Source organism: Lagopus leucura, unplaced genomic scaffold (assembly GCF_019238085.1).
Source record: "Lagopus leucura isolate 7727_CA_CO unplaced genomic scaffold, USGS_WTPT01 Super-Scaffold_100001, whole genome shotgun sequence".
Classification (NCBI taxonomy): Eukaryota; Metazoa; Chordata; class Aves; order Galliformes; family Phasianidae; genus Lagopus; species Lagopus leucura.
Window position 1 is genome coordinate 47,388,700 of NW_024962262.1, and position 18,581 is coordinate 47,407,280.

Genomic DNA, 18,581 nt, shown 5'->3' on the forward strand with positions numbered 1-18,581 from the left:
GCATGGCTTTTCTGAACTGCAACATGAGAGGAATTTCCTTCAGCCTTGTTTTCCCTTTTTCCTTTTGCTCGCTAGTGAGCAAATGCGTATTTTGACTCCTCTTGTCTGTACTGTGTTTCCCTAGTGAGAAAGAGGAAAATTAATTAGGACAATGAGGAAAGGTTTTAAACTGAGACAGGGGAGGTTTAGACTAGACATTAGGAGGAAGTTTTTCACACAGAGGGTGGTGACACACTGGAACAGGTTGCCCAAGGAGGCTGTGGATGCCCCATCCCTGGAGGCATTCAAAGCCAGGCTGGACGTGGCTCTGGGCAGCCTGGTCTGGTGGTTGGGGATCCTGCACATAGCAGGGGGGTTGAAACCAGATGATCATTGTGGTCCTTTTCAACCCAGGCCATTCTGTGATTCTATTATTCTAATTTTGGTGAGTTCAATGCACAACCTGTCAGAGGAGGGTTTTTGTCCTCCTGTGTTGTTTCCATGAAACCAGCTTCACCAGGCTTTCTGGGAGGACATACAAATGTTATATTCTCAAATGCCAGAGTGAGAAAAAGTCAAACTGAAGTTTTAAGACATTTTAAAAAATTGCAGAAAAAAACAATCCACAGATTTCTAAGCTTCCTACCATAATAAAAGGAGATCTTTGCCACAAAAGATTGAAATGGAAATGTTGTAGGTGTTCCCTAAAGTTGTGTTTTTAAAATAATAAATACAATTTAGATTCCTCCTTATGCTTTTATAGTAATATATAGAATTTAGACACTTCTCAGTACTGTCAGACTGAAACATTGAATTATTTTACACTTTATACCATGCAGGTAAATGATACCCTTACAATTTACTGCAAATTATGAATCCAGACTTCAAATAAAGTGTAGAGTAAAAATAAAATGCATCTCTCTTAAGCTTTCATTGTGGTTGGTAAAACTAAAATTGTCTGAGAAAACAACGGCCAGGGCAAGGCAGCTGCAGGAGCGGGGGCACGGTGCTGCATCTTGCTTCATCATGTCACTGCTTCCCTACCTTGGACTGGAACCAGGCTGATGCCCTTCCGCACACAGCATCTGCTTCTTTGGCATGGTTGCTGTATGGATGTTTCTGGAGTGGCTTCTCCATCTATCCCCGCCATTAAAGCATCTGGGTATCTTTTGTTATTTCTGTGTTACTGCCTTCCAATTCAGATCAATATAAAGACGTTTTGACCTGCTTGAAACTGAGACATGAGAACAGTCATGCTGTTACTGTGAGTTAAAACACACTGTTGTGCTTTGTTATGTTTAGGGTTTTGTTTTCCTGGCATGTTACATTTTGGTCTGGATTTGTGGCCTGGCCTTGTCACCACTACTCTCCTTAGACGGAAACAGAGTGCCAAGAGAGGCACAAACATTAAATTTGTTTCAAATGTTTTTAGGACACGGTGAGAGAGAAAATACATGAATTGTCTTTTAAGTGACTGTTGCATGTCACTTAGGAAATGGAGTGCTTGGGTGCTTCTCTGTGCAGCTCTGAAGATGGGCAGCACAAATTACGATATAGTTGTCTTCAGAGGCAAAATGAATTGTGGATAGCATGTGTAAGGGGCACACATGAATTACACCAATCACACAGTATGAAAGTTTTAACTTTTTCATCATTTTAACATGTATGCATTTTTATTTAAGTATGGAGTTCAACTGTACATTTATGCATGGGTATGCTGGTTTTGGCTAACCTTGCTTCCTAATTTTGATGGCACATCCCTTGAGAATACATATCAAAATACGGCAGAGCTGCACAGAGTGAGCAGAATGTAATGAACAAGAAACTTAAAGGCTGTTGATTTCTCTGTGCTGTGCATCTTTCTAATGCAGTCTTGACAACTGGTTAAGCATCAGCCTCAGTCTTGTTTACATTTATACATTCAGAAGAAAAAACTGGGAAGAAATTTTCATTTTGCTGCAGTTTAGATATGTTCAATGTGTTTTACAGAAACTAGCTAGTGACATGCAGTTTGTTTAGCTGGTGCTAGTTGTTTGTGAAAGGGGAATGCAACATGTCTCATATAAGCACTTTTTCACTGTAGACTGAATTTGTATGTAAACCACAGCTATCACAGTTTCTTGAACCCAGACTTCTTACAGTGGTCTTTTTAGTTCTATTAAAGCAAGCTGTCTGCATAGCATTAGATAGATAGATCACCAGATCATAGAATCATAGAGTCATTTGAGTTTTAAGGGACCCTTAAAGGCCATCTAGTCCAACTCCCCTGCAATGAACAGGGACACCTACAGCTACATCAGGTTGCTCATAGTCTCATCTAGCCTGACCTTGGATGTCTTCAGGGATGTGGCATCCACCACTTCTCCAGGCAATTTGTACCAGTGTCTTACCACCTGTACCATAAAAACACTTCTTTCTTATGTCTAGTCTAAATCCCCCCTCCTTTAATTTGAAACCATTTCCCCTTGTCCTATCACAACAGACCCCGCTAAAGAGTCTGTCTCCTTCCTTCTTATAGCCCCCCTTTAAATACTGGAAGGCCACTACAAGGTCACCTCAAATTCATCTGTTCTCCAGGCTGCACAGCCCCAGCTCTATCTGCCTGCCCTCGTAGGAGAGGTGTTCCATTCCCTGGATCGTTTTTGTGGCCTTTCTCTGGACACGTTCCAACAGGTCTGTGTCTCTCCTGTGCTAAGAACTCCACATCTGGACACAGTACTCCTGGTGAGGTCTCATCACCACAGAGTAGAGGCGCAGGATCACCTCCCTTGCTCTGCTGGCCACGCTTCTTTTGATGTAGCCCAGGATACAGTTGGCTTTCTGGGCTGTGAGGGCACACTAGCTCATGACCAGCTTGCCATCCACCTGTACCCTCAGGTCTTTTTTGGCAGGGCTGTGCTCCATCATTACGTCCCCCAGCTATTGTACAGGGGTTGCCTTCATTCAGGTGCAAGACCTTGCACTTGGATTTATTGAACCTCTTGAGTTTCACCTGGGCCCACTGCTCAGCCTGTCCGGGTCTTTCTGAATGTCATCCTGTCCCTTGAGTGTGCCAACCATAACACACAGCTAGGTGTCATCTGCAGACTTGCTGAGGGTGCACTTGATTGCACTGTCGATGTCACTGATGAAGATGTTAAAGAGCTCCAGTCCCAGCACTGACCCCTGAGGGACAACACTTGTCAGTGATCTCCATCCAGACATCCATTGAGCCACTGACCACCACTCTCTGGGCATGATCTTATAACCAGAATCAGATATATGTTAAGATATTGATTTGGATTTGGGTTTAGGTTTAGGTGTTTATGCATGATCCAATTTTTTATCATTATATCCTGATTGAGTGGAATGAAGACAGAAACCTGTAGTTCCCCTAGTAAGATTTTATGCTTACAAACTGATAATAATTATTTTTAAAAAAATGCAAAAAAAAAAAAAAAAAAAATTCACAGTTTCTTTGCAAAGTGGTTTAAATGGATTTATTATTTTGGATGTTTGCTATAACTGATGTTTATTTATTTATTTATTTATTTATTTATTTATTTACTTATTTATTTTAATCTCTACAGTTGGCATAGGGTTTAACTGTTTTGGTTGTTGCTTTACCTGCATGTGAAGGCCAGATTGGATGGGTCCCTGGGCAGCCTGGTCTAGCATTAAATCCCCAGGTTGGTGGCCCTGCCAGAGGCAGGGGGGTTAGAGATTCATGATCCTTGAGGTCCCTTCCAAGGGACCATTCTTTGATGCTGTGTGTGATTCTGTGAAGTTGTTAACATAATCCTTGTTTATTTTTAGCATGTAGACATCAATCATCTGCTAGATGCTAATCAAGCTAGAATACATCTGTTTAAAACTCACCTCAGCCTCACCTCAGCCTCACCTGTGTATTGCAATGATTCCTCTGTAGTACTATCTCGTCTATAAAATGCTATGGTAAGGTTTCCATTTCTAACATACAAAAGAAGAATAAACTAAAGCATCTCAAAACACTGATCCTGCTTCTACAGAAACTGAACTCAGTCACTGTCCTCTGAAGTATCCAAGAAGAAGTGATTTTCTGGAAATACATAAAGTCTGATGATTTATACACCAACTTCTTCATTATTTGTTTCACACTGGGGTTGTTGTGTGGTTTCCATAACTCTGTAAATCATGATTTAACACATAAAAAAGATTGTCACTCAAGATCTATTTTAAACCAAACGTAACATAATACAATATAAAATTTACATCATTTGCTTGATTAACCCTGATGAACCTTCAGTCATTGCACATTACTGTAAGAGTAAATTGGAAATGTTGCTTTGTTAATAAAACATGTATAGACATTTTCATGAGTCATAGATTTGATGGCTACTAACAGATGACACATTTGTAATGAAATACTGAGCTCGATCTTTCCAAGAAACTGTAGTACTGTACAGCTCTGCAATCCTAAGTGCTGCACTGCACACAGGAGGCAGCCAGTGCTGTGTTTTGGTGCCTTTTGGACATCAGATAATTCTGAATGTTGATCTAAACTAAAGGGGGCAGAATATAAAAACAGACCAAATTTGGCACCCTTTACAGTCCGATTCTGAGTCTCTGAATGACTTTTGCTGATGTTTCACTGAGGTTCTTAATAGTGCCAGAAGGAATGGAGCTAAACAAATTAAAGCTATGAAAGGAGTCTTCGTCAGCTGTGGAACCCTGTGAAATTTTGCTTCTTTTGCTACTGTGCCAGGAACGTTTTTTTATTATCTATTTAGTGGTAAAGTTCTGGCCTTAATGTTTCATGACAGTCTTTTGCTTTTGCTGCTTCAAGTCAAGTTGCACCAGGGTAAACATTGTGATAATATTTTTCTGCTGGTTACAGAGCTCTGACATTTTCTGTGCTATGTGAAGTGTAGCTCAGTGTACTTCTCAGGCCTGCAATTAGCTATGGATAGGTGCATCACTGTTCGGAGCCCCGCTGAAAGAATATCCTCTTTGAGTTTCTAAAGAAAATCAGGAGCAAGGCGGTTTATTTTTGTCTAAAAAATTCTTTAAAAAAAATAACAATAGATGGAACAAGGCATTTGCACCTCTCCTGTGAGGAAAGGTTGAGGGAGCTGGGATTGTTTAGCTTGGAGAAGAGAAGGGAGATACTGTGATCTTCCAGTACATGAAAAGAGCTTATAAGCATGAGGAGAATTAATTTTTGCACAGGTGGATAGTGATAGGACAAGGGGGAATGGGTTTAAACTTTTAAACTGAAAGAGGGGAAGTTAGGTTGGCTGTTAGAAGGAAATTCTTCACTCAGGGAGAGGTGATGCGCTGGCACAGCTACCCATAGAAGCTGTGGTGCCCCATCCCTGCAGGCACTCAAGGCCAGGTTGGATGGGGCCCTGGGCAGCCTGAGCTGGTGGGGGGCAGCCCTGCCCACAGCAGGGGTTGGGGCTGGGTGGGCTCTGAGGTTCCTTCCAACCCAAACCATTCTGTGATTCTGTGATCATTTTGAAAATTTTTCAGGAAATTTGTTTTTCTGTTTAATTATTGAAACTACCACTGAAGACTTTCATTAAATCCAGTTTGCAGCAAATATGTGGATAACAAAATCTTGAGTAAAGTTTTATTTCTTTTTAATTGTTTAATTTAAAATTAAATTATTTTAATTGTTTAATGTAAAATTAAACAATTGCTGCAAAATATCAGATAGATTCTAAAAGACTGGATTTTTTCAATCCATTTAAAATGTTCTGTCCCAACAATAAGCAATGTAAGTGGACACCACTTAGGCAAGATAAGTGGACACCAAACTACAGAAATAATTTGCCTCAGTGTGCACGTCATCTGCATAGATAAGCAAGACGACTGATTAATACATATAAATTATGTCTATAAATGTGTTTCATATATATGTAGAAATTTTGACTACTTATGACTGTAGAGAGCCTAACAAAGAAGTTTCAAGGAAAAAACAAATTCTGTATTTGGCACAAAATAACTGGAGCAATTTCCCATGAATAAGGAGGCCATTGAAAAGAGAAATCATTAAAGAAAAAAAAAAAATCAGACAAGTGGGGTGTTGTGTCTGACATCCCTGGCGGGTAGATGTAACACGAGCCTGGATCAGATGCAGGCAAGGCAAAATTAGGTAGGGCCTTGTGTCACAGCCCAGGGAGTTTAGCCGTGTTAGGCTGGGCAGAAAAAAGAATTCTTTATTGATCCCTTCAGCTGTATTTTTGAATTACAAGGTAAAAGTAACATTAACAAAATCAAACAAAAGGGCTTTACTGTGCTCAGTCTGTTGTGTGCTATTCAGTCTTGAGTTTTCTTTCTCTCCTCCTGGAACATATGGATTAGGGAACAAGAGGAATTGTTTCCTCTATCTCATCTTACCATATCTGTTACTCGACAACTAAGCTCACCATTTACTTCAGGAATTTTTAATAGTTCTCCATAGTTTTGAATTATGGGGGGGAAAAAAAATAAAAACTCATTCAAAGTGTAAGCTTATTAACAGTGATGAATTTATAATATATGAATATTCTTTCAGATAACACATTGCTAGAGAAGCACAGCAAATCTTCCCATGAAGCTTAGTTCTTAATATGTAAAATTAAAGGTAATAGAAATGTTCTGCTTCTTCCTTGCTTCCTTGTCATTATTAGATCTCCATCCATTTAGGTATTTTTGTTAGCAGTTTTAGGGTTATAAGAAAGAACACCAGCACTTTATAGCCCAAAAGAAAACAGTAAGGTATTGAGTGTAGGATTATCTATTACTTGTGAATGGTGATATTTTTCATATCTATGTATACCACTGGTAAGGTTTTTATTTCTCTCATTGGGTAGAACTCTGCTAAGGGAAGAAAATGTGCATGTTTTATCTGTAGCAGAGCTGGAAGAGGTGCTCTTGCACCAGCAGATGTTGAACTAAATTGGATTCTTTTTTAATGGTCCTCTGTTGTGATGTTTACTGCTGTGATTCAACAGCCTAGATTCCAGTCTCAATTGCAGTCATCATAGGTTTTGTCAGTATTTCAGCACGTATTTAAAATTCAGTCAGGTTGCATGAAAAGACCTCACATTTTGTGAATGCCAGGTGCGAGTGCCTCCACGATACCAACTGCACCCACAATTAGCCTTCTTTGGCTCTTTCCAGTTGCCCAGCATGGGTCCTCGAAGACCTACTTTGAACACTCAGATGTTGATTTTGCAGACATGAGCTATAGATATATATTTCTACGTGCGTTAATTTCAAGAATGTTATATACCTACCCCTGCAAATGAAACCCCTGGTTTCCATCTCAGTGTTTCCAGGCACATAATTAAAGCAATCTTGCACCTTTCTGCCCGCACCTGCCACCTAGCATGTGGCTGGCCCTGCTCAGCTCTGCACGAGCGTATTCATGTTTGTGCGGCACTGTTTCATGGTTAATATAAATCATAAACAGGCTGTAAAAGATGAAGCGTCAATGAATCCTAGCTTTAAAATTGCTGGAAGCTAGAAGTTTTAAAACTGATACTGCAAAGTGAAAAATGAAATTTAACCAGGCATTTTGGTGAAGGAAAAATAATTTATTGGATGTAAGATGAAAAGCTGTGAGAGTAAACATCAATCTCATCTTAGACACATGTCATTGATTGATGTTTGCTCTGTGCTGCTGCCTGGAGGTAAACTCTTTGAAATAGCAAAGTAGGTACTTTATCTGTCTGTGGGTAGGAGCACAGTTTGTTAAGTTACTGCTTTTTTGAGACCCTGCTACATCTTTATGTTCAATCAAAGAGAAAACAGTAAATCAGAGTAATTGCTTTACCCCACGGCATTTCTGTTTGTAAATGGGAAAAAATACTGTAAAAATCCTCAAATTAACTTCTGCTGTTTAAGAGAGATAAAAAGTCTAAAAAAATGTCAGTTGCAACCAAGGAAGGCATTTTATTGATTGTGTCACTTGGTCATCAAAGTCACCCCCTTTGTTATAATCGAACCGGTACTTCAAATGTCATTAGGGAAAACATTTAAGGCTCAAAAATATGAGGCTGCCATCTCTAAGAGCTGACCGTAACCACTAGCAATTAGTTCCCAAATAGACATTATTTATACTTAGCTGAAAAGGAACTGGCCCTGAGAAGCTGGCCAGCAAAAAGCATGGACGTGAGCAGTGAAACAGAAAACAGACATTAAATGATGGTGCTCCAATGTTGCCTGGCAATTCAGCAAGAAACATAACCTGAATCGTTGTAATTAATTTGTCAAAATTCAACCTTCTTCTTTTGAGGCTATTGCCCTTACAAGGTCTCAAGTTGGCTCATCCCTTTGTGTTTTAAGATATCACAGAGATATGAGAATCACAGCTCTCTTAAATTCAGAATCCAGTTTCCATTCTGAATCCAGTTTTATAATCAGTATCCTGCATCAGGATTGGGCTGTGTTTTTTATTGCACTGTTTAAGCTTTTCCTTGGAGTTACTCTTTTTACCTACTTTGGAATAAAATTGGTAATTCAGGGGAGAAATAGACTATTAAATATTTCACAAAATGTCCTCACTTCAACCTGAAATTTAGTAATTTGAATCATGTGTCAGGTTGCAATTTGTAGGGAAATACTGAGAATTATCAGAAAAAAACATTTAAAAGTTTATTATTTTTAATATCACCCTTTTTTATTTGTGTATATGCTTGTTTTCCATAGCTTTGAAACAGTTCACATCTTGCTCATAATTCAGAAATGACTGTGTGCTAATTTTTCATTTTAAAGATAAATGTTTCCTCACAGAAAGCTTGTTCCCATTTCTTGTTTTATCCTGGAATCTCCCGTATCCTTCATTCATTTGCAGTACGGATTTGGGGTTTTGGTTTCTGTTGTTGTTGCTATTTTCTTTCTTTCTCATTTGGAAAATGATCATCTCTGCACACTCCCCAGGGATAGTTAGTCCCTGTCCCTGGGGGCTTGGAGCTGGTTTCATTTCCACAGTGCTGGGAGTTACTGTTGCGGTCTGACCGTATTTCATATGGAGGCTCTTAGTTGGCTGTGAGAAAAGAAGGATCAGTTTGGGCTTACATGAGGATGTCTGGGTGTAAGCTGACAGCGTCTGAGAAAGCAGCTCAGTCCTTGCAAGTGGTATCAATTGGGCTGTCAGAAAATGGTGATCTGTTATTTAAATAACTGCGTATTCCTTGAGTCTCCCCATGGTGATGTAGCAATTCTGTGGTTTCTGAAAACATCGGGCAGCATTGTTAATGTCACCAAATGGCTGTGAAAGGCTGTGACATACCAGCAAAGGTGCAGTGCTTTTGCTGCTGGGAGCTGGCGTCTTCCTTGGAGTTCAAAGTTTGAGGACATTTCCTAAAAAAACCCATAGAATTATTAAGTTGGAAAAGATCTCTCAGATCACCCAGTCCAACTGTCAACCCACCCCCACCATGCCCACTAACCATGTCCCTCAGTGCCACATGCACATGGTTCTTGAACACCTCCAGGGATGGAGACACCACTATTGACAAAGCTGGTGCATTGTCTCCATGGAGATTAGATGTTTTTATTCCATTTGTTCCAAGTAGTGATGTCTGAGGGGGTAAAAATTGTGTCAAAAATAGTGTGCTTTAAAAAAAGAAAAAAGAAAAGAGAGAGCCTAAAACTTTAGGCTTTTTATATGATTGCTTTCAGCCTAACCTGAGACTACATAACACCTTGGACTTTGTAAGAGATTAAAATACAGTCCCAGGTATTTCAGGTAAGGTTATTGCTTTGCTCCCAGGCTGTCCCCTGAGCCAGCTGTGTCTATTTCTAATTAAGGACTGAAGGAAGCGGTTCCTTCTGATGTCAGGAATAGCGTGATGAGGCTGCAAGCACTTCTGGCAGTGCTGGGAAGAGGTCAGTGCTGGGGGAGGCAGCAGCCACCCTCCCTGTCCATCAAGTGGGAGCCACAGCCACAGAGGGGGTAACCATAAAGGTGGCCTTCCCAATGACATCGCAGCAGCTTGACGTTTGTTATTTGTGCCTCCTCTGAGGAGTTCAGCAACCCATTGACATTCTGATCTGTAGAACACCTGAGAATGGCATTTATTCAGAGTATCCTAGGAGAAGCAGGGGAGGTAGACCTACTGTTACTGGGATAAAGGTGCGCTGAAAGTGCTTCGAGCCTCAGACTCTGGTGTTTGGACGCAATTAGCAAGTAGATGTTTCCTTCTCAGTGCATCTCTTGGCAGATCATAGGGCTCAGATAAATCAAAGTGTGTTTTTAAAGCAGTGTGCCAAATGCAGGGTAGTGTGATTTTTATAATACAACATTTATTCATATGTAACTTCTGAAGGTATTTGAACCATCACTCATGCTTCAGTTCACGTCCTTTGAGCATTAATTTGTAAGATGCACAGCATTTTAAAAATAACAATATACCATTTAAAATCTATTTAAATTCATCCTTTTGGAGTTTGACCTCTATAAAACAAATATAAATGACGCTGACTTATAAGAGATGACTGCTTGTATGTTCTTTGGTTACCCAGTCTTGCAAAACTGCTTCCATATTTTGGTTTACCGTATCAAAATTCTTAATTTGTAAATTGATGTCTGAGTGTGCACATAGCATATGCATATCTACATACACCACACACATATGCACAGATGTTCCAGTGAGAAAAAAATCTCGAGATTCTTTGTGAACTCTACGGAAAAGATGAACACAATGTAAATGATTTAAAAGGTACACGGGCACTTGGGAATGTTTTAAACTACAAATTAAAAAACGAAAGGAAGCTCGAAAGAAAACTATTAAAAAGGATCGTTTTCCATTAAGTGAAGTGTTTGCAGTGAAGACAATTGTAGCAGTTGGCAGTATTCTCCTTGAACCAAAATAAATACATTTGGTGACATGCGTTCAAGGACATGTGAATCTTACAGCTTTCATGCAAATAAGGAGCAGCCTTGCAAATGCTGGAGATTTTGCCATCTAGCATTACTGAAAGAATGCAGCTCTTGACTTGCTGCTCTTCCTAACTTACTGCTTAGAGGTGGCATATTAGGCATTGTCACACTGTTTTGCTATTTGCATAATCATTATGAATTATTGCAGGCTGTGAGTTGTGGCAAAGAGTGAACATCTCCTTTGGGAAAACGGTTCAGAAATCTGAGAACTTGTGTCTTACATCAAATAGGCCTTCATCAAATAAAAGGGATACTGGAGACTTGTATGTCTCCATCAAATAAAATAATAAAAAGCCTCTCCACTTCAGGAGTATTGCACCACAGCATTTTCAAATTTGTGAGGCGTAGTGAAGAATGTTACACTTGTTTACTTTCAAGAAACTGGGTAGAGATCAGTATTATAATTAATCTCAGAGAATCTGCCCATCTCTATTTGACTGCAGGCTGCAGTCCAAATGCAAAACATCTGGAAGAGTCAACAGGGGATGGGGAAAGGCAGCCGAGGATGAAGTTATAACTGGATCCCTGCAAGTTCAGGAAAATCCACACAGCAATGGTTATTCCTGGTGGCAGAAAGCCTACAACAGACACAGAAGTTGTTGAAAGGACTCTTACCCCAGCTTATAGGAGAGGAGTGTGCTGAGGTGGCATGCAGTACTGACTGGGGACTACTGGTCAAGGAGCAGTGAATGGCAACTACCTAGCCTCCTTGGCATCAGCAGTGCACACTATGTGAGCCCTTGGGGTTGTTTTGCTACACCTTTCTTCCTGGAGGAAGAATCCTATGTTCTCCATAAACTCCAGCTCCAACTTTGGCATCTGCCCATAGATGGCTTCCAGAAGGGCTGCCTGATAGCCCACCAGGATCTGGTCTGATGCAGCCTCTCGAGTGAGACCTCGCTGAGAGAGCAGATCTGTCTGGGAAAAGTTAGCAGCATTAGCAAGCAAACGTAAGGCTTTGTGTTCATTTGGTGACTGCTAAAGCATTGTTTTTAAATCTGCCAGCATCTAACATATCCTATATATTTTCAGCTCTCTCAAGTCTAGAATTAGAATCAGATAGCTGGTGGCCTTTTTGCAGGCTTGCCCGAGGCACACTAGGTAATATCACGTGGGAAGCCAATGCAACATATGTTTTGCTAACCAGGAAGTGGTTAGCGAGGCAACATTTTTTTTTCATTAACACATGGTGCACTTACATGACATTAATATATATTTCTGGTTTACAGATTTACAGTGCCAGAAGAAAGGCATTAGCTGAGCTAGGCAAAATAGGCAACTCGTCCTGAAATAACAAGGAGAGCTGATTGGATGCACTGGATTTCTTTTGATGAGAATAAAATGTACAGGAGGAAATGCCTAAACCTGTGTTGTTTTGAGGAAATTCGGGGAAAGGACTCTGTTTTATGATGTCACACATTGTAGTTGAGTTCTGAAAAAAAAAAAAAAAGTTATTTTTTTATTTTGTATGTCTATATTGGTGTCTAATTCATTTCTAAAAATTAATACTGTTGTGTAGTACAGTGATTTTATTCCCTCTCAAGCTACACTCCACCAGCCGTATATACACTGTCATGCTAGTATTCATGTATTCGTGCCCTATAGTTGTGATAGTGTCAAATCCATCAGAAAGAGGAATTGTTTCAGCAGTAGTTTCATGACTTGGCTGATTAACAGAGATCAGAAGAAGCAGCCTAACTGTGGAAACCACTACAGCATGTAGTTTTAACAGCTCTTTAGGGAGCTAGTTAATGAAAGAATCACTACAGAAACACATCCATGTAAAAAAAGGAGCATTCTCACACAACACTCAGAGGATATGTCATAAGTGGAAATATGTTCATAATTTCTATTTACTCATAGCTGTAATTACCATCTGCCTTAAGAGTACTTTCAATCTTTGTCAAAGTTGCTTAGATATTTCCTTTGTCACATTTCAAGCAGTGAGGTTCTGTTCAGACTAGATCCTGCTCTGCGATTCCTTTTCTATTCTTCTGCAAGAATTTAATTATCTATTCCCTGTGTGAAGAAAGCATCAGCATTCCCAGAGACCAGAGCCTCCCCGGTCTGCTTGGACTGGCATTCAACTGATTCATGTTCCTGCTTATTTTTTGCCATCTGTCTGCAAACCAGAGTTCTTCACTTTCAAATTCACACTGGTTTATATGCTGCTTGCTAATTTTTAACTCTAAAAATCTATTCCTCTTTTTTGCTGTAGTGTCTACGAGCCGGATAGAAACGTGCTGCGCAGGAAAGAATGGGAAAGGAGAAATCAGGAGGCCCAGCAGGAGGATGGCACATTTAACACCAGTTACTCCCTCTTCAGTGAACCGTATAAGGTAGATGCTTTCCGTCCGGGAGACTTTTTTATTTTAATTATTATTATTATTTTATTTCACAGTATTAAATCGCAGCCTGCAGAAGGTATTGTCCAGGTCTCAACAACCTCCCACAAGTGCCAGCCCCTCAAAATTTGCATAGAACATTTATGGTTCATTGAGAATTGGATTTTTCTTACATTAGCTTCCTATAATGTTCAGCAGCACATGAGAATGAAATAAATGAGAAATGTCCTAACAATATTTGAGATGGCATTAAAACTAGGAGGTGAAGGTGATGGTGCCCTGTTTCTGCAACACATAGGAGAAAGTAATTGTGTTAGAGTTATGTGTGAAGGTCAAGCTATACAGTAAACATCATGCTCTGGCCAAGGTTAATGTGATGAAATATCTTGTTTTTATTTTTTTTTCCTGTAAGCAGTACCAACAGTATTTGTCTGCTAGGCATGTTTTGCCCTCAGCAAAGGCAGAAGTAATTCAGCTCCTTATTTTAATCCTCGTGGAAACAGCAAGGTGAGACACAACCATGCCCACCTCCTGTTGGAAGGATCCAGCAGGATGCTCTGCACATAACTACTGTCTCCAGAAGCCTGCAAACCAAGCCTTTATGGATAGGACCAGAGAGTAGTATCCCACAGAGGGTGCCTCTCTCCTCTGGCTAATCAGTGACTTTGCCTGTGTGCATTAGAACAACATCATGTATCTCCTCCTGTGACCTTCCAGTTATGCCCAAGTTGCTATTAAATCCACCGTACTGTGAAGCCTTTCCCCTCCATGCTGCTTCACTTGTCCTTGATGCTTTGGATACTCAGTGCCACTTTCCAGAGTCCTATGAGGGACCTGGCATTTGGCTACTGCACCTGACTTCAGTACTTCTGAGCATTTGCTCGTGTCTCAGGGTCACCTTTTAACTTGCTAATCCTTCCAGACTGTTGTTGTTTCTAGTTCCTAATAAAAAAGGAAGATCTACCACCTTCAAACCATGTCCCATGATAGAAGACAGTTCTGCCTGCCTTGAAGCTGACCTCCAGCTGCCTGAATTTCAGATTCATTACAAAGGCATTTAGAAACCATGGGAAATGTCTTGAAATCTTCCTTAAGGCTCCATTTGAAAAAGTCTACTGTGAGACCAATCAAGGGCTAATGCACGGAAAAAAGCCTGAAACATGTTAGCCGTGTCTTGGCATTTACTGAAGACTCCACTGCAATAGGGACTAATAATTTTCCATTTGGTGGATCCAATCGGATATATTCCTAAGAAAAAAAGGACCTGGTTTTTTTGCTTGGTCTCTGATACTGTGTTGTCTGTGGTATTGAAAGTAGGTATACTGAGGCTTAAATCACTTACAAAAGTGGCATAGCTGGAAAACTGTACCCACTTGGATTATTACCTCTGTCTCAATGTACTTACTGTCATGCTACAGACTTCATGTATCACGGACTCACCAGTAGCTTCTGATTTATTTATGACATCTAAAGGGATCTTTGCACAACCTCAGAATAATTCCATCTACAGCAGGAATGGATGAAAACTAGTGGATGCAGTCTGTAGAAGCAGTGAAGGTGCTTAGCAGGTATCCCACGAGAAAATCAGAATAGGGACTCCATCCCTGCTTATCACCTGTAAACATCATGGCCATATTTGGACTATCCTTTAGAAAAGGTGTTGGCAAAGGATTTGCCATTCAGAAGGCCATATCTGAAAATCAAAGACAGACTGGAAATCTCTTAAATGGTATGTACTCTTTCTCAAACATCAGATTCCCTGAAAAATCTTTACTCTTTCAGTTGCGCCTTATCCAGTTAATTTCAAAGTATCCATAGCAACCCTCTAGGAAGGATTCCAGGAAATCCACTGTCTTTTACTAGAGATGTATTTTGCGGGAGATAAAAATACAGAATTTCATTCTGGATATTTCATGGACAGAATATTTTGACCCATTAACCACATAGGTGTTTTTCATGGAGAAAAAAATCTGATGGCCTTCCATGCAACCATCTGGCTTATTTTTCAAAGTGCTGGATCTTGCAAGTCTTCAAATGCAGGAATACATCCTACACTGAAGAATGTCAGAGCACTGTAAGTTATAAATGTTTGCACAGAATGCTTTTCCTACTTACTCATTTTGTGATTATGTTTTCCCTATGTGAGTGATTAAATAAAGCCAGCAATATTTCAGAGCAAATAATAGGAAAAGCTTTAACATCTAAAGCTCCCAGCAAGTTACGTCAGGTCCCAGCTGTTTCCCAGGAGAACTATTCCAGCTGAGCTCAGCCCAGCACAAAATCTTCTCCCCTCACGATGCCCCAGTGTATCCAGAAGGAACAAACAATACCCACCAGTCACAGCATGTTCCATTGTAAAAGCATTAGATCTTTTTGTTGCAATTATTTTTGTGGCTATCTGGCATTTCTCAATAACAGGCATCTCTGTATCACCTTCGTATCATACCTATAGTCTACTGACTTGTCTGGGCTAGTGACAGTCTATAGATAATCTGCAACTAGGCTTTTATTTACCTCCCATCCAATTAGCAGTCATGAGATAGAACTGACTATCTGTTAGGCAAGTTGGATTTTTTGGGATAAAACTTAAAGATAAATTCTTTTGCATCCATTGATCTAACTGGATAGAGAGCTGCCCCACAAATGGTCTGTGCTGGAGGAGACTTATGGGTATTAGGGGCCCTGTTCCATTCTGAGGTCCTTGTTGCTGTGCTCCTGGGAGGGAAGGAAACCTGAGGCACAGGCTGGCTGAGACAGGCTGGGCACAGACCCAAGCGTAGATCTCCTTCCCTAAGGGAAGCTTGAAATGCATCTTTCTTCAAGATAGCTACACAAATTGAATGTCCACTGGAGGGACAGAAGAGATCCACTGGGTAAAAGCAAACTTCTCTATGCCTTCAGAAAATAATAATTCTGGTCAAGAAGATACCTAAGTGTAGTAGCCACAGACCCCAGGAGACATATGAATATATCTCCAACCATCTTGAAGATCAATAAGCCCAACTGCAGATAGCCATAAATCTGATCATCCAGATCTTCATTGTCAGCTGTTCAGTTTTTACCACTGTACCAACCAAGCATCCCCATGTAGACTCTTTCTGTGCCTCTTACTCTGCCTGAGTTGAACATGCTTCCTACCCCAGTTAAAGCTGTGAGCTCGGCAACTCATCTGCAACACTTTCTTTTTAGATACGCCTGATGGTTCCCACTTTTGAAGCCTCTTAAGTAATTTCCTCTTCTCTAGGACATCTGTGTGATTCTTGTGAAGTGAAGGAACATTCCCTTCTTAAGCTATGTTGACTGTGAATCAGTGCTTCAATTTTATTGGAATTCTTAAAAAAAAATCCCCACATTTCCAGAGTGATTGATATTCCTACTACATCCTTCACATTTCTGTATATAAGAGGTTATTTTCCAATCCTTTTACTTCCTTCATCTCTAAGCTACTGTTTCCCCTCTAAACAGAGGATCCAGAGATGATAGCTTGGCCTTCTGAAGCATATGAGTGTTTCCCCATTGAGATTCCATATCTGGAAGAAAGAAAGGAGAACACCACTATCTCATTACTATCTTCCTCTGAAAACACAAAACAAAGCACATCACACACCTGATTCTTGATAGGGTTCAGAAAAATCTGTGCTACAGAGATGCTAATGATATACTCCTTTTCCAGTGACTTTTTAAAGAAATAATTTTCAACTTTCTTCAGTATTTTTTTTTTCCACTTGTTTTATTTCTTTGTGGAGCTTCTTCCTTTCAAACAAGGAATTAAATGGATGATTTCAAAAACAATGATTAATCTTCAAGGGTGGAAATGCTGACTGTGTCTCCACTGCTGCACAATTAAATACTGAGTATTTTCAAGAATTTGGGGAGTTCTACTTACTCATTTTTCCCAAAGGGAAGAGTGTTCTGGAGTGAACATCCCAACAGAGCACTTTCATCAGAGGGATGTAACGATCTGTAGTTTTCCCACTCTCCCATGAGCTGCCTTCAGGTCATCTTGCAGTATTTGGCTGGCTTAGACCAGAGAGTTCATTCAGTGCTTACACTGGGTCTTGCATGGCTTCCCAGATGCAATGTGAAAACTTAAAGAGGCAGAGAAGGTAATCAGGAATGGAATATTTTCATTCATGGCTGAAGGAGAGCTTGCACTGGGCTATAGGAAAAGTTTTATCATGGTCAGATTTAATCCAAACTGTTCTGTGTAGTTGCAATAATAAATTTTCTAGTTTCCAGGTAATATATTTTAACTACAGCATGATACCAGTGATAGATTTCTTTTTTTATATACTCTAAGGCCCTTTATAGCTTTTCCAGTTCAGGGTAGATTTAAGATGTTGACAAGTATCTTCAGAGACAATAAGGATTTTCGATTTCATCCCTCAACACGGCTGCTGAATAAGAGAGTGCAACTTCAGTAAAGATTTCAGCAGAAGCGTGCAGGGAATTTTGTTTGTCTTAGGTTGACTGTTGTAGAACACTCAATTTTTGTTTTGCAGACTAACAAGGGGGACGAGCTCTCTAATCGCATCCAGAATACACTGGGCAACTATGATGAAATGAAAGATTTGTTAACTGACAGATCAAATCAGAGCCACCTTGTTGGGGTTCCAAAACCTGGGGTTCCTCAGACACCTCTCCCCAAGCCCGATGAACTTCTTATCGCCGACTCAAGACCGCCACCTCCTCCTTCCATTTCCAACACTTCTTCCGCACCAGCAGCCCTACCTGCGCAGCAGAGCAAAAGTACCACAATGGGCTGGCAGAAGGCTGGGCACAATGCTGCTTCAGAAGGTCAGCAGAGAGCCAGCAAGCATGGACACCGCTCACTGGAGTCCCATAAGGGTGACTTCAAACTGGCAAACCAAAAATCCGGTCTGGAGAAACTGAAACGCTATGCATCTAGTCCCACCTCCTCCTCCTCCAATGCTGCCCAGCAAAGCTCACTGAGAGCCACACTAGGTGACAGTGTCAGCAGAGTGCAGCAGCCAGCAAAGTTAAATTGTGGCTCAGAAGGAGGAGCTCAAGTGCAAGAGAGACCCTCAAAGCACAGCAGTGGGCACTGTGTCCAGAACTTCCCACCATCTCTTGCTTCGAAGCCCAGTCTGGTTCAGCAGAAACCAACGGCTTATGTGAGGCCAATGGACGGTCAAGACCAGGCCCCTGATGAGTCTCCAAAGCTGAAGTTATTGACTGAGACGACCAAGTTGTACAGGGGAGTGCCTTCTAACAAACCTGATTCGGCCAGGACCAAGTCAAAGATAACGAAGTTCAACATTCCTAAGCAAGAAGAGGTATGTGTTTTGATGCTTTTTATGACATCCTGTCCTGAATAGATGAATAGATCTTAGAACTTGCAGCTT

General features: G+C 40.5%; 1 protein-coding gene across 1 annotated transcript in view; it reads left to right on the forward strand.

Annotated features, from left to right (window-relative positions):
- AFF3 (AF4/FMR2 family member 3) overlaps positions 1-18,581 on the forward strand; it is a 317,614-nt gene that overhangs the window by 35,020 nt on the left and 264,013 nt on the right. Inside the window, exons 2-3 of the mRNA XM_042868275.1 lie at positions 13,089-13,209; positions 17,718-18,512. Coding sequence (XP_042724209.1) covers positions 13,089-13,209; positions 17,718-18,512 — 916 coding nt within the window. The remainder of the gene's footprint in view (positions 1-13,088; positions 13,210-17,717; positions 18,513-18,581) is intronic.